Source organism: Andrographis paniculata, unplaced genomic scaffold, assembly GCF_009805555.1.
Source record: "Andrographis paniculata isolate CXL003 unplaced genomic scaffold, ASM980555v1 Contig61END, whole genome shotgun sequence".
NCBI lineage: Eukaryota > Viridiplantae > Streptophyta > Magnoliopsida > Lamiales > Acanthaceae > Andrographis > Andrographis paniculata.
The window spans coordinates 644,029-670,244 of record NW_026137597.1 but is presented as its reverse complement, the minus strand read 5'-3'; the positions used below and the strand labels follow the sequence as shown (position 1 = coordinate 670,244).

General features: G+C 32.2%; 1 protein-coding gene and 1 long non-coding RNA gene across 3 annotated transcripts; one reads left to right on the top strand and one right to left on the bottom strand.

The window, feature by feature from the left end:
- Positions 1–730: 730 nt before the first annotated feature.
- Positions 731–2,620, top strand: LOC127260245 (uncharacterized). The gene is made up of 3 exons (XR_007840670.1): positions 731–963; positions 1,399–1,455; positions 2,575–2,620. It is a non-coding gene; the product is annotated as an uncharacterized LOC127260245 (long non-coding RNA).
- A 9,250-nt stretch (positions 2,621–11,870) lies between these two features.
- LOC127260244 (putative GEM-like protein 3) lies at positions 11,871–16,192 on the bottom strand. 2 transcript variants are annotated; one of them, XM_051287948.1, is made up of 4 exons: positions 15,698–16,192; positions 15,011–15,112; positions 12,899–13,170; positions 11,871–12,243 (listed from the first exon to the last, which is right to left on the bottom strand). In XM_051287948.1, exons 1-4 carry the CDS (start codon positions 16,020–16,022, stop codon positions 12,064–12,066), a joined length of 879 nt encoding a protein of 292 aa, XP_051143905.1. In that variant the 5' UTR covers positions 16,023–16,192; the 3' UTR covers positions 11,871–12,063. The 2 variants fall into 2 exon arrangements, with proteins under 2 accessions (XP_051143905.1, XP_051143904.1); XM_051287947.1 differs by having other exon boundaries at positions 11,871–12,261; positions 15,698–16,187.
- Between the last annotated feature and the right edge of the window lie 10,024 nt (positions 16,193–26,216).

Here is a 26,216-nt window from a genome sequence, read left to right as displayed (position 1 = left end):
GACAAAGAAGATGGTTAGAATTGGTGAAGGATTATGATCTTGAAATTGTGTATCATGAAGGCAAAGCAAATGTTGTAGCCGATGCCTTAAGTCGAAAACCAAGGCATAACTTGGGCTTCATGTCGGTTGCTGATGAACTGTGTCAAGATTTAGCGCGGATGGAAATTGAGGTACTTGGACGGGGTATGACTCGGGGGTGTTACAAGTTGAGATAGAGCTGAATGAAGATCTTTCGTATGAAGAAAAGCCTCTGTGGATCATGGACACAAAGGTCCGAACCATGAGGAATCGAGATATTCGTATGGTGAAAGTAATGTGGTCCAGACATGGAGCGGAAGAGGCCACGTGGGAAGTAGAACAAGAAATGTTCAAAGCATACCCACAATTGTTTAATTAAGTTGCCTTGTTATGTGTTTGAGTTTAGATTTCGGGGACGAAATCTTTTTAAGGGGGAGTGGATTGTAATGCCCCGATTTCGGAATGTATAAAATAATATTATTATAGCAAATAAATATTTGACAATAGTAATGGAATCAAGAAACTAATATTTTGGGATAAATTATATTCCAATTTTGTATATTAGTTATAATTAAATAGACTGTTAAATGGATAAATATCGATAAAATTAAAAATAAATATAAATATAAATATAATATATAATATATAATATAATATATATATATAATAATAATATAGTAGATGATGATAAGAACCTTATCATCATCGTTAATAACAATAATAATATAATAATAATATATAATGTTTAATAATAATAATAATATATTACGTTTAATAATAATAATAATATAATATATATATATATAATATGAAAAGAAAGAAAGAATCCAACGCAGCAGCAGCAACGAACCAAATGAGGAGAAGGAAGGGAGGAAGAAGAAGGAGAAAGAAAGAAAAAAAAAAGAAAGAAAAAGATTTAGCCGTCCGATTCCAATTCCGACTTGGGTATGGTATTCCTTGCTATTCGTAGAGTCCGATTATAAATTTTAATACGAATTTTGATATTGGAGTATTAAATTAGAAATTCTTCAAAAATTCAAAATTGGCTATTTAGCTATTTAATCGATGAATTTCTTTAGCTAATAGCCTATTCGTAGCGCCGACATTATATTTTGAGAATTTCGTACCAATCCAAGTCGAATAAAAAAACGGCAGTATATCGCACCTGCCTGCTTGTTCATACCTTTGCGTATTTTTATTTAATAATCGGGCAATATAAATATTATGAGGTAGAAGGATTTTATAGCTAGAATATCATATTCTACTAAATATAAAAGTTTGGAGCCCGACGAGTTAATTATAGAAATTAGCTTTTGAATAAGCAGGTAGCTCCTGAGAATAAGCATAAAGCTCATCTGATTTGAGTAAATAATGGGACAGGTGTACGTTGGAGGAGATTTGGATGAAGTTATAAAATCCAGAAAGTATCGGTAGGAGGTAAGCAGTAGGGAATTAAATCTAATTTTAAGAAATTAGGTATTTATGTTGCATGTGATTCTGATTCTGATATTGATATGATATTATGTGGAATCATTTGGTCAGTGCATCTATATATGTATATATGTGTGTGTATATGCATGTGTGAAACTTCGTTTTACGATATTTGATATACGTATTTGATCGTGTTGGTGAATTTATAAAAAGGAGGATAGGTGGGCCGTCTCACCAGCCCTTTTCATTAAATTCACTTATTGACATGCTGCACACATTGCACGATTTATCGGATATGTTTTATGGATCTATCGTTTAGTCGCCGTGTGCGGTAGTGCTAGGCGAGGGCATCATCTGGGGTTAGGATATTCGACCCCGATGTACCGTAACACTTTGGCGATAGTGGACGATAGTAGTCGGACAACTGGGTGACTTAGTCGCACGGTCATTCAGGGATTAGACCCATTGCAGTTGAGACGTATTTGGTCTAATCATTCGGGTTCGGTGTTGTTCCACTCATTGGAGTAGCTACTAGTGAGGTCTACCGGTAGTTTAGGATCAGATGCCAAACTCCAAACGCGATCCCGTTAGGGCGTGCGAGGAGGAGTAGAGTTTCCGGGTTTCCTTCGGGTGATTCCAGGTTGCACGGATTCTACTACGTTACACGGGGTAGGGCTACACAGGAGGGTCCTATCTTCGCTATCACAGACTATGGGGTGTCTTGTGGTTAATGGCGACAACGTTCGACTATCCATGTATTGATTGCGGGAGTCGTATGGTGGGTATATGGGAGTGACCGGGTGACCGTTATATTATTATGGGTTTACCAGGTCCTTCCTTGAGCCGAGGATTTTCCGGCTATTTATTGATGATAGTCTAGTGAGCTGTTATTATGGAGCCGAGGTTATTCCGGCTGCTCACTTTGACATATGTATATGGGTATATGTGCATGAGTTGTCGATTTTGACATTATTGTTACATTATTTCAGTATGGGCATGGCATGGCATTTATTTTGCAAATGACGGAAATTAAACTCTATTTTCGAGCATGACATGGCATATTTTATGTTAGTTCTTAAAATGGATTTAATTCTAGACTGCTTTTAAGAAAAATATTTGATTCAGGTACGCATGGCACCTCCGGGACAGGGGACGTCTCGGGAGATAGAAAGACGGGCTGAATGAGTGAACTGCATCTGATGTATTATATGTAAATTCTAACTAGAAAAACCTCCCGTTTTGGGAGTATGTTTTTGTAAATATTTATAAACTATTTTTTTTGGGAATAATAAAATGCTTATATAATTAATTTTAGCCTTAACACTGTGTTGTGGGGCCCGAAGTAGGAGGTGACGACCTCATGATGCAGTGTGGCGGTAGCATTTCCAGTATGAGCCAACTGGGGGTGTTACATAAATTATTTCAACACGACATATCTTGTACTTAGGGTTTAATTCCTCATAAGTTCCAATAACATAACCCATAATTCTAAAAACAAAAAAATCTCGTTCTTGATCTAGATGCACTATCACATTTTTTAAAAAGATAATAAAATGTATATATACACATATATGTTCGGATGTAGAAAGGAACAAACTACTATAGATTAATAATAGATAAAGAATAATTAAATATATAAAAAAAATTTATATGTTTAAACTTTAAATTAAAATAAATAACCCTTCACCATTTAATTGATATGGCGGGAGGGGCTGAATTGCACCAGGGGCTGAGGATCTCATCTCATATTTTATAAACCTACTCCCTCCGTCCCGTGAAATTAGCCCACATTTCCTTTTTGGGTCGTCCCGTGAAATTAGTCGCATTTCCTAATATAGTAATAATTAGTAAATACTAATTACAATTATAAATTTAACTATATTTTATTCAATTACTAATACCCTTAACTTTTATTGTTTGTTTTATTGTAAATTTAAAAATAGGGTTAAGAATTTTGAATAATAAAAATTAATAAATATTCAATATAATATAAATAAGTATTTATGTGATGCCTAAAATTTGTATATAATATCAAAAATATTTGATTTGATATTTTATGATTGAAAATTAGTTAATAATGAGATTTGATTTAGAATTTGATTTTTATATTACATTAAAAAAATTCATTTATCACTATTATTAAGAGTGAAAAATATCAATTTGTTCAAATAATGCAGGTACCGTATGAAAAATACTAAAGTGTCAAAATTATTGTATATCGTAAATTTTTATATGGTATGATACCGCACCGAATATTTTCAGTACGACAATTGTATATACTTTTAGCATTATTGGTCTAATATATACCGAAAATATCAATACAATTTGATATTTTAGTATTTGATATATCAGTCTATATCAATAATTTAGTATATTGATACTAAAATAATTAATTTTCTAATATATTCTTAAAATTATAAAATTATTTTTAATATTTATATTTCAGCATAAAATATTATATTATGATACCATACATGTAATTCGATTATAAATGACTCGATACTATATTCAGATAATACCGAACCGTATTGTATACCACACCAAATTTTTTGGTATATTAAAAAAAAATCGATATCATACAAAAAAGGTTCGGTATACTGAAATTTGACATTTTTTGTATTTTTTAGTACGGTATGTGTTGTTTTTGTAATTCAATATATTTTCATTTATAAATTCGGTATACCAAATTATTAGTACAATATCTCATTATGATAAAATAGCATACTAAAAATTTTGGTACGATATATAAAATATGCGTTATAAAATTTTGGTATGTAATATCGAATTATCCCTACCAACAATCAAATTCGAAAAATCTGATGTTTTGTTTATACTAAAATTTTTAATATTACAGCTGTTATTTTTGTATTTAAATTATTACAATTAACTCTTTTTTTTTCTTTTATCTAATTGCATAATTTATAATCAATATAATATTTTTTTAAAATAAACCGATTTCAATAAATAAAACATTAAATTTAAAAAAAACAAAAAAATACATCAACTTTTATTTCAATATTTCATCAAATAAAAATAGTTAATATAACATTTTATTACATATATTACATTAACTAACCACACTAATTAACTATATAAACCAAATTTTCTTAAACTCCGCGTAAAAAAAAAAAACTCGACTAATTTCGCGGGACGGAGGGAGTATTTTTTTGTCTTCTAAAACTTTACTTAATAATAATAATAATAATAAGAAAAAGATTATTACACTATAATGTTTAGTTTAATTAATTAATTAATTAATCATATTTAATTTTGATATTTAATCCAGATATATCAATTTGATTATTTCGGATTATCTTATATAATTAAACTAATCCTAAATTGTGACCCACCTTTTTCTCTCATTAAGTCCGTCACGTTGAGAATTTACGTGAGAAGTGGCAAAAAATCGTGATGGACGGTTTTTCTTTTAATTATAAATATTCTCACATAGGGTTACTAGATCTACTCTAAAAAATCAGAATACACCATCGCTACTTGAGAGCAAGGGTCTGACAACACCTTTCTAATGTCTTCCTAGGGTTTCAACCTACTAGTTTCTCAGAGAAGAAGACCTGAAGCACAGATTTGATTTTAACAATGGTTGGAGGTTTGTTTAATTATCGCATTTGCTTCCGTTAATTTATCTGATTTAAGCATGATTACTTGTGGTATGAATTTCATGTTTAAATCTTTTTGTGGAAATTTAATTATTTCTAACATTTGGTATCAGAGCAATTTTGCCTCTGCCTTAATTTGAATTTTCTTCTTGCCATATTTTCTTGATCAAGATCTGATCCTGGGTTTGAGAAAAATTTCATTTTGGTTTTTGAGAAATTTTCAATTTTTTTTTAGGAAATTAATCTCTGCAAAATATTTGAATTTCTGAAAGATATTATTTGAGGTTGATGAAGTGTTCGGATGCAGTTTTAAATTGGATGCCGAAAAGTCTAAAGGATATAGATTTTGTTGTCAATCTCATAGCACTAGAATTGTGGAATTGAGAAATGCTAAATTTCTCGAGAATGACTTGATTATTGGGAGTGATCATTTTCAAGATACTCATTCTGAAAGAGATCACTATAAAGATCAACCTACTTAACCGAGTGATAGATTGATTGTCTTCCACACTCCTCAAGTTCCAATGCGTGTTAGACGATTAACTAATGAAGTTCCACAAGTTGCTGAAAATGATCATGTAAATTGAGTTGTTAATGAAGAACATCAAGAAAATATTGAACAACCTGATGATGAATCAGTTGGTCAGCAAGTTCTTCATGATAATGATGAGACAACATTGACAAGATCTACACGAGTCAAAAAACCAGTTATTTATAGTGACTTTATGGTGTATCTTCAAGAATCAGATTGCAATATAGAAGCCGCAAATGATCCTGAAACGTTTTCACAAGCCATGAGTTCTAAAGAGTTTAATTTATGGCATGATGCTATGAAAGATGGGATGGATTCTATGGCATCAAACAAAGTCTGGGACCTTGTCGAGTTGCCTAATGGCTTAAAACCAATCGGATGCAAATGGATTTTCAAAACCAAAAGAGACTCTGATGGCAACATCGAAAGACATAAAGCAAGGCTTTTCGCCAAAGGATTCACTAAAAGGGAAGGAATCGATTATACCGAGACATTTTCTCCGGTATCTAAGAAAGATTCACTCCGTGTGATCATGGCATTAGTAGTTCAGTTTGATTTTGAGTTACATCAATTGGACGTGAAAATGACATTCCTAAATGGTGATCTAGAGGAAAAGGTTTATATGAAACAACCTGAAGTATTTACTTCTAGCGGTAGAGAAAATTTAGTTTGTAAGCTTAATAAATCCATATATGGATTGAAGCAAGCATCCTGCCAATGCTATTTGAAATTTCATGATGTTATCTTTTCATTCGGCTTTGAAGAAAACGTCATGGATCACTGTATATACCAGAAGGTTAGTGGGAGTCGTATTTGCTTCCTTATATTGTACGTGGATGATATTTTGCTTGCGACTAATAATAAAGGGATGTTATATAAGGTGAAACAATTTCTCTCAAAGAACTTTGATATGAAATATATGGGAGAGGCATCTTATGTTATTGGCATTAAGATCCATAGAGTTAGAAATCGAGACATTTTGGGTTTGTCTTAAGAAGCCTATATAAAAAAAAGTTATAGAAAGATTTAATATGAAAGATTGTTCACCGAGTGTAGCTCCTATTGTAAAGGGTGACATACTCGATTTGAGTCAGTGTCCGAAAAATGACTTTGAAAGGGAACACATGAGAAATATCTCTTATGCTTCAGCAGTCGGAATTCTTATGTATGCTTAGGTTGCACCAGGCCTGACATAGCATATGTTGTTGGAGTACTAGGGAGATATCAGAGTAATCTGAGTGTTGACCACTGGAAAACTGCAAAGAAAGTGATGAGGTACCTTCAAGGTACGAAGGATTTCATGCTCATGTATAGACAAATTGATGTCTTGGAAGTGATTGACTACTCCAATTCGGACTACGCTGGCTGCATTGACATTCGGAAATCCAAATCGGGTTATGTGTTCGTGTTGGTTGGTGGAGCTATATGTTTCATGTATCGAGGCTAGCTCGCGTGTATGGTTGAAGAGTTTCATATCCGGGCCTAGAGTCGTTGACTCTATTTTTAGACTGATCAAGTTATACTGCGACAACTTTGCTACAGTTTTCATGGCTAAAAAAAGTAAGAGTGGGAGTTGAAGTAAGCACATAGACATCAAGTATTTAGCCTTAAGAGAACATGTCAAGAAAAATAAAGTGGTCATTGAACACGTTAGTACAAAGTTGATGGTTGCCGATCCTTTGACTAAAGGCATGCCACTAAGGAATTTCAGGGATCACATAGCAAGTATGAGACTTATTTCTACAATGTAATTTATTTTCGCACATTATTATTCGAGACTCTTATTCAGTTTAGTATTTTTTTCGCGTGATTGTGCACATATTTGTTTATTATTGAGAAAACTCGCTTAAGTTTAACTCGGAATAAATATAGGATGACTTGAGCTACAATGAGAAACCTATTAAGATCTTGGACAGAAGGGTGAAAGCCTTGAGGAATAGGAATGTGCATTGGTGAAAGTGTTGTGGCATCGACATGGGATCGAGGAAGCCACGTGGGAAGAGAAGTCGTTGATACGTGAGAGGTACCCTCAGTTTTTCAGTACGTTTGTGTGATTTTAATTACTCTATATATGTGATAAACCTCATATGTGTTTAATTCGAGCCCGTGATTTTGTTGCATATATTATATGCTTACTTGGTGATTTGATATCAAAATGATAGCTATCTAAACCTTATTGTGATATATGGATTTATTGACTTGTTGGTATCTTTAATTTTGGGCTCTTTTAAGAGTTGATAGGCTTAGAAGGTTTTGAGGTTGATTTGAGAATCCCGGGAGTTTAAGGCATAATCGGTAGTGGTTTGTTGGTTGAGAGACTGGATTATAGGATTGTGGTGCTGAGGCCATTTTAGAGGCCGTGGTTTTGGTTGATTTCGGGACTGAATCCATTTAACGAGGAGTGAATGTAATGCTTCAATTTTGAAATATATACAAAATAATATTATTATATCAAATAAATATTTTGAATATAAAATTGATTTAATTAAAAAATTAATATTTTTGAATAAATTATATTCTTATTCTGTATATAGATTATGATAGAAAAGACAGTTAAAAAGATAAATATGAATAAAAATAAATATAATATATATAATAGTAATTTAATAATACACTAATAATAGTAAATAATAATAAAGATGACATTGTTGTGAATTTATTCTCGAATATTTGAATTTATCTAGCAAACCTCGTATGCACACAATGAATTAACAACGAAAGCGAAATTCGAATAAAATTAAAATTAAACTAATACTGAAATGAAACTAAATATGTGTTTGTTTGGGATTTGAATAGTAAAAAATTTGAATTTGAATAATTATATGATGCGATATAAAATTTATTTTTAGTATAATATAAAAAATAAAAAAATAGATGTTTAATTTGATATTTTTTTGAGAAAAAAAAAAAGAAGGGGTGAATAGTAATATAAAATTCAAACCCCAAACAAACACACCATAAAAGAATTAAGAATTAATATTAAGGCTATAATGGAAATCAAACACAAACAAACACGAAGTGAATTGAAGAAAGCAATTTAGAAAAGGAATAATCAAAACACGAACAAACAGGACCTAACATAGGCAATTAAATTGAAGATGAAAACTCCCTGTTTCGTGTTCTACTTCTCTGTTCGCTTGTGTCTCTGTTTCTCCATTTCGACGACCACAACAATTCAGGAAGACGACGACATCACCGGCGAACAACAGTGACGGGCAGCAACTCCAGTTTGTCCGGCAAAGAGCAGATCGATGATGGCTCTCTTCTTTTCTGGCAGACTCCTCCAATCAAACCTAAACAGCTTCGACTCCGGAGACTCCGATTTCTACAGAACTTTCACCGGAGACTAAGGAATGGTGGTTATCAGCTAAGTCTATGGTGCGAGAATGGCAGGAGGTAACCACCCTGCAAGGTTGGAGGTCAACTCTTCACTCTAAGCCTCGACGTCCACCGAAATCGGCCATCGAAAAAGGTTTACTCACGCCAGAAAATCTCACCGAACCACTCGGAAAATCTCCATGGAAAAACTGCTTCTTCTCTCTTCGGTTCTCACCCTCTCTACTCTCACTCTCGGTTGGTTTCACTCAAAAACTGAAAACTATCACTCTTAACTCCCAATCTCACTTTTTATTTAACTAAATGGCTAAGAATATTCGGCTTGGGTTTGGCCAAACGGATTGGGTTAGAATTAAAGGGTTAAGCCGATCCAATTGATCGGGCTAAGGAGTAGACAATTTATTTATTTATCGAGAGACTTGGCTAATTACTCTTCGAACGGTGAATAATGATAATAACTATTATTATAATTATATAAGATATATATATCTACATATAGTTAATGAAATAAACAAAGAAAAGTCAAGCAAACAAATACCAAACCTTGGCCGGAAGGAAAGATACCACAACGAAGAAGAAGAAAGAAAGAAAAAAAAAAAAAAAAAGTTGTCAGCGGTCCAATTTCAATTTCCATATAATGGTCTTGCTTAGTAGAGTTTAATTATAATTTTTAATATGAATTTGAATATTGGTGTATTAAATTAAAAATTCTTCAAAAATTCATAATTGACTACTTAACTATTTAATCGATGAATTTATTTAGTTAATAGCTTATTCGTAGCCCTAACATTATATTTCGAGAATTTCGTATCAATCTAAACAGAAGTGAAAACGTCAATGTAATAATGCACCTTTCTGTTGTTCGTATCCTTAAGAGGAAATTGTCCGGATAGCTGTTTGGTGTTTTCTATTCGCAAATAAGATATGGACGTAAATATCGTAAACCGAATAGCCATCAGACTATGCCTAAATTGAATAAGTAATTGATTATATGTTCGATTGTGTGCTTAAATGTGTATTGTGATTGCGTGTCTTATGGTGTGACTATATGTTTGATAAAGTGAGATACGTGATATGATGTGCTCATGTATTTTGTGATTTGTGTGATTATGGTGATATTGATTATCGTTTAGCCGAGAGTGGGCTATCTATGTGATATTGATTATCGCTTAATCGACAGTAGGCTATCAATTTGATATTGATTATCGTTTAGCCAGGAGTGGGCTATCAATATGGTATTTATTATCATTTAGCCAGAAGTGGGCTATCGATGTGATATTGATGCTCGTTTAGCCATGAATGGGCTATCGATGTGACATCGATTCTCATTTAGACGAGAGTAGACTATCAATGTGATATTTACTATCGTTTAGCCGAGAGTGGGCTATCGATATGACATTTATTATCGTTTAGCCGAGAGTGGACTATCAATGTGATATTAATTATCGTTTAGCCGGGAGTCGGCATATCGATTGACATTTTTTATCGTTTAGCCGGGAGTGGGCTATCGATGTGACATTGATTATCGTTTAGCCGGGAGTGGGCTATCAATGTGATATTTACTATCGTTTATCCGGGAGTGGGCTATCGATGTGACATTGATTATCGTTTAGCCGGGAGTGGGCTATCGATGTGATATTTACTATCGCTTAGCCGGGAGTGAGCTATCGATATGACATTTATTATCGTTTAGCTGGGAGTGGGCTATAGATGTGATATTAATTATCATTTAGTCGGGAGTGGTCTACCGATATGGCATTTATTATCGTTTAGCCGGGAGTGGGTTATCGATATGACATTGATAATCGTTTAGCTGAGAGTGGGCTATCGATGTGATATTTACTATTGTTTAGCCGGGAATGTGCTATCGATATGACATTTATTGTCATTAGCCGAGAGTGAGCTATCAATGTGATTGATTATTGTTTAGCCGGGAGTGGGCTATCAATATGACATTTAATATTGTTTATCCGAGAATGGGCTATCGATATGACATTGATTATCCTTAAGTCGGGAGTGAACTATTGATATGGCATTGATTATGTTATATTGGTAAATTGGTATGTGTTATGATGAGATGAATGGTCACGAGTACTGTCTTGACTTTTAGGTTATGGTTGGTTGGACTTTCTGTTTATGTATTTATTTTCATACTCAGCTAGTGTTGCCGATAATATTACATTTTTCTCTCGTAGACTCCTTAGTTGGACCTTCGGGTCGATGAATGACATATTATTGGGGAAATGGTCTTTTGGCACACTCATTTTTAGCACTATTTTATAATATATTTGTTTCACTCTTTTCATATGTTTGAAAAATACTATGGGTAATGGTAACATATTTCTATCTTTTGAAATAAATGTTATTATTGCAAAAAAATAGGTGAAGTTTTGTGAAACCTTAGTATTATAGGATGGTGTGTCAATACACGTTATTGTTATAATACTGGCCTATGTCTGCGTTTCGGAGCGTTACATAATAATAATAATAATAATAATAATAATAATAATGTAATGAATAAATAAATAACCAAAAGGGGCATTCAGAAAACCAAACAAACAACAAAGGGTCCCGGCCTCCTTCGGAATTACACCATCACCATCACCAATAATAATAATAATAGTCCCGTAAGAGATGACTTTGTAGTGTAGGGATTGGACTTGTGATCGTGAGGTCATGAGTTCAAACCTCCGACGCCTCAGGTCACCTGGGGTTTACCCCGTGCGCACTTTCGGAGGAGAGGGAGAGAGAGAGCTGCTGGATTCACCGAAACAAACAAACAAACAGGTTCCAAAATTATTTATTATATATATATACATGCATACATCTATTATATTATTGCAACAAAGCAAGTCCAATCTTAAGACACCACATTTCCTAATTACTGTAAGAGAAAGGAATTAAGGGTCAAATGCAGAGGAAGAAGAATCCAACAATCAAATCAAGAATTATCATGTTATTTAAATGGTGTGGTGTGGTGTGGTGTATACATCATATACATATATAGATAGATAGATACAATATTACAACAGATATGATGATGCCAATCGCCAATTGCCATCGATCGAGCAAACGAATAATTATCTCATCTCATCTGGATGCATAACAATCAAATAATCTTACTTACTACTACACTGAGGATACAGAAAGAGCATCGCGAGACTGTAAGGCCTGCCGGAGGCTTTCTGAAGCTCCATTGTAATTCAGAAACCCCATAAGCCAAAATTCATGGTTGTCCACTGATATGATCTGGATGTATTTTTCAGCTCTGTTGCTTCGGCTTGTCGAAGGCTTGATTGCTTTTACTTGCTGCAATGGGATAATAACCTGTAATCACATAAATGACTGTTTTTTTATCCATCTACGAATTTTAGATGAAAATTTTTGTTAGCTTTACATTTTTGGTCAATTAATACATAAATGTAAATATAATTAGAGTAAATAAATTGTTCATCCACCCTAATCAATGCAAGCAAAACATCATGGATGACTACTTCAGAGTTGGGTAAATCCGAAACAGAAATCTGAAATATTCTATAGATGACATCAAATCAAATGTCCACAACTACTCTTATCGATAACCAAGTCCCTATGATGTAATTAGTTCCCATTCACCCTAGGGATCTTACCCCTTACAACGACAGGGATATCGTATCGCCATCTTGCCCAAAAAAACAATAAAGTTGCCAGAAAATAAGCTTTGTCTCATATTTATTGATACTAGACTCCTTCAACAGGGTTCGTTACACATGACACGACCTTTTCATCAATGGGTAGTATAGTTGGCAATTTGGCAAGAACAGTTACGCCAAAAATGAATGAAACAAACAACTTCTAGTGATAATGAACTCATCCTAATTCACACAGGAATATATTGGATTCAAGCCACAGTATTGTAACTTATTGAATGGAACTAAGAAGTTTAGTATAGACTGCAAGAAAATATAAAGGAAGCAAGGCATACCTTGTAATAGCTCCATTCAATCTTGTCGCTTTCTTGGTAGGAAAGTGGGCTGTCGCTACAAAATGCAAGTTTCGCAGTGGAGACGTACAAAACTCCCATAACCGGCCCGGCTGACGTTGACAAGTAACATGCAAATGAATTTCTCAGTTGCTCCTCCAGGGTGGTCTCGAATGTCTGCCGGAATATTTTTTCATAGCCACCTTCTGCTAGAACCTTTGTCCCCTGTGCAATTCTTCCTAGGGCCGCTTCCGTCAAACTAGGATTCGTTTTCACTAACTTGACACAAAAGTAAATACGCAAGGGCAAATGCAATAAGAGAAATCAAAGAAGTTGCTAGAACCACCACAGAAAACTATTTGGAATCCACAAAAACTTCTGATCACAATAAAGAAGTGACTTTTTTTTTAATCCCTGTATAATTTCTCAAACTCATTACGACATTGTAAGAAATAAACAAAGACAGGAAAGCAACAAGAGTTCTCCGCAAAGAACCATACGAACAAACCACTGCCTTACTAACTAGGAGAGCAATTCTGTATGTCAACATTGTATCCTCAAACAGAGTATTCAATGAGAAAGCTATGTGGAGGTCGGGACTCTACTTCACAGCCGAAAATAAAATGCATATTAACATAGCGACAAATGGTAGATTCCAACTTCACTGTTATGAAAATAGTGGTTTTTCCTCTCCAAAACTTCTATACTAAGACATTATAGCAAATTCAATTATGCACACACTACGTACTAATATTATCACAAATGGATGGATTTGAAACTTCTTTATGGATCAGGCATTTCCATTTTCGTTCGAAGGTTCTTGTTGAAATATTTTACACATTCAATTTTAGATTTAATAGATTTATATTTAAATTTGGTCTTATTCATAGATTAGATTTACTTGGATTTGCATCTATTAAGTCAACTTTATATTGCCTATATATAGCCCGTTATTTTTATGATCAATATAATGCAATTTTTTTAGTTTTAATAAATTATTTTCGTATGGCATCAGAGTTTACTTTTCTCCGCAATAGATTTAGTCTACTAATCCACGTTTCTCCAGGTACATTCAACCTGGACGTCTCCCAAATTTGAGATTATTTTATTTTTTGTTTTTATTTTATGGTGTCAACAGAAATCTTCTGATTTTGAGATCCATCTGAAATTGATCACCCTTCAAGTTTATTTTTCAAGTTTGCATCCGAGTTTGGCCTTTGATCGTTTATCATGGTTCAGTACTTTTGTGTGTTTTAGTTCCATGTTTTCTAGCTTTGGTGATAGTTTCGTATTTTCTAGTTCCGTATTTTCCGAAGCTGGCATGAGGGACAATTGTGGTTGCATCATCTTCGATCTCTCTTTACAAACTCAAGTTGGTTTTTTTTACACCACTTGAGCTTGAGGGAATATTATATATTTTAGATATTCAATTTTAGATTTAATAGATTTAGATTTGGTTTTATCAGTAAATTAAATTTACTTAGATTTGAATTTCTCAAGTATGTTTTATGTTTTAATGAAAATTTTCAATTTTAATAAATTATTTTCATAGTTCTAATATGCTAAATTGATAGAGAGCCGGAGCAAGCACCCGAGAATGAAAAACGGCTAAGGCCTTTACTTGTCTACAAAAGGCGGGGACGGGATTGAGCTTGCCTTCGCAAGCCTAGGATTTTAGTCTTTTATTAATTATTAATAGTTGAACCTTTATTATATTTGGGTTTTATTATTTAATTGTGCCTAGGGTATAAATAAGAATATGGTTGTTTTTTTACATTGATTGGGAATTCAATCAAGTTTTGGAATTTTCAGCCATCGGCTGTTTTGGGCAAACGTGATTTTCTTGCTTTATTATTCTTGGTTCTACCATAAATCTAAGTTAATATGTTCTTTATGTGTGTACAGTCAACGAACATAAAATGCTACCCCATCAATTTCCAAAATCATGCCGACAAAACAATGAAACCATGAATAAAAAGATATATAGAGATCATGCCCATCTTCCGGGAAAGAAAAAGAATTTACAGAGTAATTCACTACCAAAGTAGATCAAGTCAATGCAACTTCAAGAAAATAATATATATATATAAATGTATATTAAAGGAATTTACTTACAGTGCTGCCAGGTGCTTCCGGCTAAATCCTCGGCCCTTCTCGTAGCTTCTCCAACCTTCTTCCCCCATCTCCCCAGCACATCCTTCACAGTGCCCATAGTTTCTAGAAACCAAAACAAAAAATCAAACCTTAATCCATTAACTACAGAACAATACAATCTTAATCAAGTCAGTTTGGACAGTTCACTTTTCTGATCCCTAACATGAGTTGAAAAGCATAATAACTTATCCAGCCCTCATAAGTTAAATATATTATAGTCATGTAGGAGATGCAGCACAGATAACTTGTTCAATTCAGTTCTCCTTCTTAACATAGAAAATTAAATAGTACGAGAAAAAGGTAATCACAGAGTTAACACAAAGATGGATAGCAGAAAGCATATGAATTATAAGCACATAAAATTTTTAGTGTTGGGGCAGAAGCAGACCAACCTTTGCTGGAGCTCAATGAAACGCCAGTAAGAAGAGTTCTTGCTCAGAGAAAAATGGAGATATATAAATATCGATAAATACATACACGTACATAACGCGTATAAGGACAAAAAACATATACGTATGTGTTATGTGTGTGTGCGTGTAAATAGCTTCGATTCCATCGTAGACAACACGCAAAGTCCGAATAGCGAGAGATATAAGTTGTCCGATTCAATCAATCCCTATGAAGAATTAAATTAATTAGCCAGCCGACCTTTGAAATTGAAAGACGAGTCAGCGGGAGGCGCGGCGGAGTAATTGACATAGGGATTGCTGGATCCGCGGTCGTAATCCCTCGGAATGGGCGTCTCCGTCACAAGCTCCTCGCTCCACCGCACCGACTTCTTCGGCTTCGATCGCGGCGATCCGACGGCCTTCACGTTGGCACCATTGGCATCGTCAAAAGCAATTTTGGGATCCGGCGCACCGCCGTTCGGGGTAGGGTCGGGCGCGTGAGTCGGGTACGGATCCTTCCGAATGGGATGCAGATCAATTGATTTCATTTCTTCGTCGGCATTTCCGTTGGTACGATGCTCCATCGCAATTCACGTCGCTTTCGTCAAACTAGAATTTAATTAATTCGAAATAAAAACTCAGGGAGCAAAAGGGGCCAACTTTTCTCCATTAGTCTGGGTTCTGTATGATGGCAGCTATCGACATGGCGCGTGCTAAGAAAGAACAACTCTTTTGGGTGTCTTTTTGTATTTGTACAGGATGATGGGTTTGATAATAGTAAATTTAAATTAAATAAAATAAGTTTCTAATGTGACCTACAAATAAAAATGTTGTTTAATATATAAAATATAAAATATAATAATCATAATAATATACTCCTCTTCCCACTAGACTCTCCATCCCTCCATTTCTATATATCCTACTTAATTTCCTAAAACAAATTATACGTTTTAATTTTATTTTAATTTTTTAATTTATTCAAATTCAAAATTTTTATTATTCAAATTCAACGCAAAATCTAAACCTCAAACAAATACACCTAGTACTACTCTTAACTTTTTGAGTCTACGACCTGGCGTCCATTAAAATTAGACATGAAAAATAAGAAAAATAAATATTTTATTAAAAAATGATAAAATAAAAAAGTTAGTCGTAGACATTTTAGAAAATTTAGTTAAAAATTAAAATAAATAAAGAGATAATATAATCAAGGTAGTGGTATTTGCTGTAAATAAGTGTTAATTAAGAGTAATAACTAGGGGTGACAAAAATAAGAACGACCCGAAAGTCCGATCCAAGCACGACATGAAAAAATAGTACTTGGGCCTCCAAAAATAGGCACAAAGTTTTTGGATTGTGCCTGGCCCAACACGCTAATGAACCGGGCCGTGCCCGGGCTCATGAAGTTGGGTTGTGCTTGGCCCGGCGCAGTTTCAAAATTAATACTCCCTCGTTCCCAAAAGAAGTGTCTTATTGAGAGTTGACACGAAAATTAAGAAATAATGATATTTAATTGAAAGTGAGTATAAAGTAGAATGTAAATGAGTAAAATGCCCTGACTTTTTTAAGGATTTTAAAGAGTACGTTAGAGTAATAATTATGGGTAGTATGAAAAAGTATGAATAATTTTGTTATAAAGTGGAGACCACAACTACTAAATAAGGAAACAAGACAATTGTTTTGGGACGGACGAAAATGGATAAACAAGACAAATCTTTTAGGACGAAGAGAGTATTTGAATTTAATAAATTTATACTCCTATATTAAGTTTTGAAATAAAAACAAAAATTAAGGTTGAGTTCTGTTTGGCTCAGCCCGATTTTAATAAATTTATACTTCTATCTTCTTTAATATATCCCTTTTTAATTGAGTCATATAAAGTACATTATCAAGAAGATTATCATTTTCAAATTTCAAACTAATTATGTAAACTGTGTCGAGTCATTGAAATCAGTCAAACACATTTTTTACTGGCCTCATAAATTGCAGTTATTTTTGCATGATTTGAAGATGTGATGGTTAATATTTATTTAGTGAATCTTCGTGATATCATAGTACCGCACAAGTAAATACTATAATATTTTTAATTAACAATATTTTAAAAAGTCACAAATTATAAATTATTTTAGTGTCTTTCTTATTACTTTTTAAAAATAAAGATATTACAATTAAAATAAAATAAAAAAAAATATATGTTGGAATTCTACGATATCTTACCGTATATTATATTTTTTCAATTAGAGAGTAATCTTTTTATAATTAATTTGAATAGATTATCGTGAACTTCCGTTATAATTTTTAAAAATAAATTTAATTTTTTATATTATTGTAATTTACCACCATAATATTTTTTAATTTAATTTTACAAAAGAAAATTATTGCAACAATGCTTTTACAATTATTATTATTTTTTTTTAAGTGTTGTAAGAATACACTAAAAAAAGTAAAAAGAAATTATTAAAAATTAATTCACCTATTACTTTGTAGCCAATTATTAAAAAGTAATCTAATTGTTTCTTTTTTTTTCTTCTTCTTTGTTGGCGGCAGCGGAACCTCTTTCTCCTCCTTCTTCTGCAGCAGCAATGGTGGCAGTGGCGGCGATGGCGACGGAGACAACTCCTTCTCCGGCAGCGGCAGCGGCAGCGGTGGGCAGCTCCCCCTCTTTCTTCTTCTTCTCCGGCGGTGGCGGCAGCTCCTTTTTCTCCGGTGGGAGCTGGGGCAGCGAAGGCGGGCATCAATCCGAGACAAATTATAAAGTTTTAGAAGTGTCTGATCTAGTTCAAATTTCAAGATTATTTTAGCAAAATTAATTTTTAGTGGTAATTATTGTAACAAAATTCTAGACATTGTTTCATTATTTAAATTCATATAATTGTCACTGACATTCGAGAAAAAATAAAAAAATATATTACAAACTTAAGTTCTATTAGATTATTTAATTTTAATAATTTGTTGCGGATATTTGCAGCAAATTTTAATAAAAATTATTCTTGTTGCGAAATTTCGTGCAAAAAATAAAATAAATAAATAAATAAATAAAATTGTAATGTGATAATATATTCATCCGCGACGCCGAATATGTTGCAACATTTATATAATAGTGATTTTTTTAGGATGGAATCTCGTACTATATTTTCAATTTCGTCAATAGACTATTCAAATAATATTTTCAATCTTATATGAAAGACGAAATATATTATGTTGTACGATGAATAAAGAAATGCTATTTTTATATTTGAAAGTAATGTTATAAGAATTGATCAATGTTGCGTATAGAATCACAAATTGATAGAATTTTTTGGTGTTAAATGATTCGTTTATCCAAAAGTAAATGGTTTGTATTGTATAATTACTAGATTTATTTCATATTTAAAACAAAAAAAATTATAAACTATTTATATTGACTTAAAAAATAAGTAGAAACAATTTAATTATATATTTTGATGAATTATTATAAAAACTATTTGAATATAATAAAATTTAAATTATTTTTAAACTTTGAAAACTTTGAAAATTACTAAATAGGACATAGTTATGTAAATATATATTTTTATTAAACTTTTTTAATTTATTTTTAAAATTTTATAAATTATATTTAAAAATTTTACATTATCTATCCTAATTGAAAACATATTAATTAAATTATATATATAATTTTAATTTTAATTAAAAATTACAAATTAAAAATATAATTAACTTTAAGTAAATCTTGAAATTTTAAGAATGAAAATAATAAAATAAAAATAAAAGTTTTATATATTAGAATTTATCATAATTTTTTTTATATGAATTTTTCAAATATTATTTCAAATGCAAAGAATCAAAATTTGAGCATAATCTACAAAATAAAAAAATATATTTATTAGAATATAACACTCGCAATCAAATCAATCGAAAAAAAAAGAAGACATAGACATAGAATAAAAAAAAATTGATTGTAAAAGATAAAAAAACACAATATATATTTAAAAAACACATATAAAATAGAAATAGAAGTACTATTAGAAAATAAAAATTTGTATATATTAAAACTTATTATATGAATTTTCAAATTAAAAGACTAAAAATTTGAATATAATTAAAATATATATATATATATATTAGAATATAGTACTCGAAACCAAATCATTTACAAATATATATATATAAATATAATAAAATAAAGGAGAATTTATTAGTATAAATAATGTATTTATATATATGCAATAAGAATAAAAATAGTTAAATAAAAATAATTTTTTTATATATTAAAACTAATTATAAATTTTCAATCCGGGTATGCTCCTGAATTCAGTATTCAGGACCATCCTGAAAAAATTACAACCGTTTGATGAAATTTTTAATCAACGGACGAGATTGCATGTATGAGTAGATATGTAATTTGATTCATATAATTAATAAGTCAATATTTTATTTTAGCATAAATCAAGGAAATATAAATACCGATAGATATTGGTCGTGTTCATAATCTGAATAAGTTTATATAAAAAAATAAAATAGATAGCTTCATCTTCTTTCACCGACATCCATCGAAGAAAATAAATTGTGGAGAAGCCAGAGTGTAGAACAAGATGAAGAAAAATGATGTGCATTCCAGTAAGTTTCAGTGTGCTGTGGACGAAGATAACGTTTTAGAAATTATAGAATGTGATAAGTTTTTTTTATCGATCGCGAAAGTAACGTATTTGACGAATTTTTATTACATCATGTCCCTATCTTCTGAACATCATATTCTAAATATATATGCATCATAATCATATTAGTCATTCAACAGATCAATAGTTGCACACAAAAAATATTTAATCAATGGCTACAATTAGATATAATAAATTTATCATAATTGTCGAATCCAATATTTGTACGAATTATATGTAGCCTGAAATTAAAAAAAATAGTTTATATTATTTTCTTCAGACGATTTTAAATCTTATTATAGTTTTGTAGAATTTATGTAAGTACTCATTTAAAAATAAAAAAGTTTCTAATATATTTGAAACCAATAAGGTAAATAACATTATACTTTATTCAAATTTAAAAGTGTTGAATTAAACTAATTTGTCCTTAAATTTGGGATCAACCTTCTAAAAGTATGGAGAGTTGAAATAGTATTCAAATAAATCATATTTATTATTTTTATTATTATTTAAATGCTTAAAAAACATATAGAATATTTATCCAGTAATATAAAAAAAAGGAAAGTAAGTAGTTTAGTTACTCAATATTCGGCAGGAGCGACATCATAATATGATATTCCGTAAACTAGATTACATTAAAATAAACAAGATATTCTATAACGGTGTATATCATTTGACTCTTCAGGTGACGACTATTGGACAAATGCATCTTTTTCAAACTCCAACGATGCGTAAAAGTCATATGGTAGACACTCGCATAGACAAAGATTTTTCGTGCGAAAACAAATGCAAAAAAGGAAAAAAGTGATCATCAAATATACAATACATTTACTATTGGCGCAATAAAACAAAAATAACAGTAAAGTTGACCCCAATAATAAACGTACACGTTTAGAGAATGTTTCCGCTTAGTCATACATATAAATATAATGGTGAAAAATATATATAACATAATTCATCATTTAAACCTGATCAATACATCATAAGTAAGCAATATATAAATCATAAATAGAAATTATAAAATAAAATATATCAGAACTATATGTGTAATATTCCTATATGCAACTTACATAATTTATAGATGATGAATATATCATGTCTATTGAAGTTATATATCATTTTTATAAATATAATGGTGAAAAATATATCTAACATAGTTTATCATTTAAATATGATCAATATATCATAACTGTGCAATATGATATATTTCTTGTATTTTGGAAAACATAAAGTCAATTTATCTCGTTATAATAAATAATCTGCAGAGTTAAGAAAATGCATCATAGTGAATTTATTTTGACATCATTTGAGTAGATTATATATAGAGGACATTTTACGATAAAATATCATAATAATATTATAGAGACATCATTTGTGATACTATATACATCATTATATTTTTGATGTGTACGGTTTTGGAAATCAATTATTTGCAAACGTTTTTTTAATTTTGTTTAGGATTAACTTAATCCCAAATATATCGGAAATAGTTGTGATAATTTTTTCTAATTGATTTTTTCTTAATTAAAGATCCTTAATTAATTTTTTAAATTACCAAAATAACCCCGATTAAAAAAAATCAGAATGCTCCTGAATTTTGTATAACATCAATGAGGATACCAAAATTCATAAATTTTATGTGAATTTTCCAAATATTTTTCAAATCAAAATATTTAAAATTCAGGCATAACCTAAAAATTTTAAAAAATATTAAAATATAATATTTGAAACCATTTTTTTAAAAAAGAAAATAAATTCATAATAACAATAAAAAGGAATCCATTAATAAAAAATAATTTAGTATTACTATTATATATAATAAAATTAATACAAAATATTAACTATAAATAAATAAATAAATAGATCACACCTACTCAGATCTCTATTCTTCCTTATCTTTTTACTATTTTTGCTACTCTTGCCGTACTATAATAATATATCAATTTTTTCATTTTGTTTCATTCTATAACAAAGTATTTATTTATTTATTTTTTTTAGTAATTATACTATCTACTTACCATTACAAATATCTTTTAAATTTACAATATATTATACAAATGTCATCCTAATATAATAGTAATAATTCTAAAACTTTGTGCAAAAAACAAATTGATAGATAAATATAGAGATAATTACAAAAAATATCTCGCACTTATATCCCATTATCACTTTTGTCCTATATTTATCTCGCTGGCAAAATATATCTCACATGTTTACAAAAGTCGCTACTTATGTCTTTTGCCCGCGCGTGACACTCACACCACGCGCCTTTACACGCGGCCAAAGGATAGAAATAACGACTTTTGCAAACATGTCGGATATATTTTGCCAGCGAGATAAATACAGGATAAAAGTAATAATGAGGTATATATGCAAGATATTTTTTACAATTTTTCCGATAAATATAAGACGGAGAGAGTATTCTTTTTTTTCTTTTCTTTCTTTCTTCTTATGGTGTTCTACTCATTTCTCTATTTTTTTCCCTTAATTTGTTTATACATAATAAAAATATAAGTATTAAAACTAAAATACTTTTTATATTAAAATTTACTATTCCTTCTCATAAGAATTGTACTTTTTTATTTTTGGATGTCTTAAAATAAGGATACAATTTCGTAATTTAGTAATTGTACTACATATCTAACATAATAAATACTCTTACAACTTACAATATATTACACAAATGTCATTACTTTGGCATTACACCATCATAATAGGGACATTTTTGTCGTTTTTACTAAAAACTAATATAATACTAATATTAAAAAATATACGTGCAAAAAGTAAATGACGTTCTTATTGCGGGACAGAGGTAGTATTATTTTTGTTATATGATCTTCTTCTGAAATTCTTTCAAATTACAATATTTAAAATTTGAACATAATATAAAAAGTTAAAAAAAAATAAAATCATAATATAGTATTCAAAATTAGAATCAATATAAAAGAAATATGGTAGTTAATTTTTACTATAAGAATTTCACTATATATGTACTATATATATTGACGGGAAAACACAATCCACTTGCAAAAATTTAAATAACGATAATGAATTATATGTACAAATAAAATATCAAAGAAATACAACAAATTTTAACATTAAAAATCCTTCGAGATAAAGCTAAAAAACTATTGGTCATCTAGGGCAAAGAAGACATCCACTATGAACAAATTGGGTATAAGAGTTTTAAAAAATGCATATAAACACAATTCAATCACCACTCAATCAAGCAACAAAAATTACAAATTTGAGAAAAATCAAAATCAAGAAAATAAATCTAAAAAATCTTGTCACATTCTGTAAATTTCTGGTTGAATTATAGATGTATGATCGAAAATTCCACTCTTGCATTAAACAAACAACAAATCACGAACATTTCCTAAAAATTTCAACTTGATCCAACGATTAATGAAACCAAAATAACCGTTTTTCCAAACATATATGCAGTGTTGGGCTGAAATCTTATTCTTATTTTTGTTGTGGACGGCTTTGGCTTGATTATATTGTGATAACAAAACCCTAATATTTGAATTATAGTCTTTCCATAATTTGAGTTTATTTTTCACATAAGAATAGAGTGAAATCTAGCCCAATTAATTATAACACACTATAATCTATGTTTGTTTTTTTTTTTTTTTTTTTTTTTTTTTTTTTTTTCTAATAACTTCTAGTTATATATGTTACGCACAAATAATAATAATAATAATAATAATAATAATAATAATAATAATAATAAGAATAATAATGATAGCAGGATCTTAAAGGAAGTTAGGACACGAAGTCAGACGGAAAAGGAGAAAATATGCACTCAGGTCGGTTGGTCCGCGGTCAGTTGGTCCGGTCGGTTGGTCCTCGGTCGGATAGACAGGTCGGAAGGTCCTCGGTCGGATAGGTAGGTCGGAAGGTCCGCAGTCGGATAAGCAGGTCGGTTGGTCCTCGGTCGGATAGGCAGGTTGGAAGGTCCGCAGTCAGATAGGCAGGTCGGAAGGTCCGTGGTCGGATAGGCAGGTCGGAAAGTCCGTGGTCGGATAGGCAGGTCGGATGGTCTGCAGTCGGATGGGATGGTTTGCAGTCGGTTGGTTCGCAGTCGGTTGGTCTGCCATAATTTGAGTCGGCCGATACGGAGTTTGGACCAAGCGAAAAAGATCTGTTAATTAATCGCCTAATTAAGTGAACAATAGTTCAATCGCTTGGTTGGGGCGAGCATTGAATCGTCTGGAAAGACCAGAGGGTGGTCGCTTGATGGGGCGACCAAGGAATCGTTTGGTCTAGCGATCAATTCTCTGGATTGGTCGGTTGGGTTATGCGGTTGGCAAGACGGTTGCCGTAACCGACCAGACGACGTTTCAAAACGTTTCGTTGTGGGCGGTTGACGGCGGTTGCTGGCGACGGTTCCGAAATGTCTCTTCTGAGGAATATTTAAGGATTGGGGTCAGCAACTGGCAGATAATCTTCAATCATCTTCAAACGACAGCAAAGTTAGTGATTCGGGGATCATCATTTAAATTTTCAGTTTTTTATTTTCCAATTTATTTTCTTATGTACTGTACAGTGTTTAGAGATTCCTAATCTCAGGCACTAATTAATCAAGTTCGAAGATAATCTCCTATTTTCGGATTTTACTTTTTATTTGTTTAAAAAATACATCAACAAATTGGTGACCACAACGGGAGCAAGGCAAGATTTCTGATCCTACATCAACAGAGAATTTCATACGACTGAGGTTCGGCCGAATCATCAAAAGGATCCATATGGCAGGTTCACAACCTTAAGCGTCTTCAACACCGGTGGGAGAAACAATTTCACCACCTACTATGCTGAATGCAGGGAAAGCACCACAAGTACCTACCGATTGGATGTCTTATGTTCAAGAATTGAACAATCAGCAAATTTTGGTCATGCAAAACATGTTGCGTGAGCAACAAAATTTAATGTAAAAATGTTGGATCAGACGTTCTCTAAATTCACATCACATTCAAACATGCCTATAGTCTTGTCACCTTCTCGTTTTCAGGCAACTTTTCCAGGATCAACGTTTGCAGGGCCATCATACGTTGATAGTACATTTCCAAGCATCACAACTTTCAACCGAACAGATCTGGGGAAGACCCCTTTAACTTTCCCAGATAATGTTCCTTTGGGACCGAGGGTTGATAATACCCAGCCAAATGAGAGGTTGGGGAGACAGGCTCATAATCCCATCCCAGTCGAGCCAACCGTCCCCAGAGAAGAAAGATTGGGAGATCAAATTCAAAATCCCATCCCAGTCGAGCCAACCGTCCCTAGAGAAGAAAGATTGGGAGATCAGATTCAAAATCCTATCCCAGCCGAGCCAGCTTTCTCTAGGGAAAATTTTGTTCCACCCAGAGTAGATCCGGAAGACATCGCTCAAGTTCTACGGGTGCATTTCGGCATAAATCCGCAAACGGTGAATAGGCCGGTGTATCAAAGGCCATTTCCAGAGAGAATCGTCAATGAGTATCATCTCCCGAGGAATTATTAACCGCCAGACTTTCATGTTTTCTCGGGAGAAGACGGATCCTCCACCATAGAGCATGTGGGTCGTTTCAAAGCACAGTTACGAGAGGTCGGTAATAACCCTTTTTATAAACTCCAGCTATTTGGTTTGTCTCTTACCAGAACAGCTTTTCGTGGTTTGTCGATCTACCACCTGGACAAATACAAACCTGGGAAGGTTTGGAAGCGGCCTTTCATGCAAGGTTCTTTAATCCTCTTCCAATAGTCTCACTCATAGACCTTCTGGAGATCAGGCAAATGCCGGAGGAGACCGCCTACCAATTCATAGAGCGGATGCGATTAATGAAGGGACGTTGCCCGACAATCATTGAGGAGAGCGAGATGACCAATTTGGTGGTCCAAAATATGCATACACAACTGCGAGAGGCTTTAACGGCCCACGACGTTCAAGATCTGGCCAGTTTAGCATCCAAGGCAAGGAGGTTAGAATCCTTTTTTTAGAGAAAACGATCACGACTTCTGTCAGGGGGAGGTGCTGAAGAAATGGTAGTGCAAGATCGACCTAAGCGCAGGCCAGCACCAGTCCGCGATAAATGGAGGTCGGGTCTAACGTAGTCTCGAAAGATGGAGGTCGAATCTGAGGCTGACGTGGCCTCGGATGACGGC

What these genes read in the sequence shown, in the direction of transcription:
- LOC127260244 (XM_051287947.1), bottom strand. Translation starts at nt 16,022, where the DNA reads ATGGAGCATCGTACCAACGGAAATGCCGACGAAGAAATGAAATCAATT. An exon ending in CGGAAGCACCTGGCAGCACT is followed by an intron (nt 13,171 to 15,010) that starts GTAAGTAAATTC and finishes GTGTCAAGTTAG; the next exon opens with TGAAAACGAATCCTAGTTTG. An exon ending in TTGAATGGAGCTATTACAAG is followed by an intron (nt 12,262 to 12,898) that starts GTATGCCTTGCT and finishes ATGTGATTACAG; the next exon opens with GTTATTATCCCATTGCAGCA.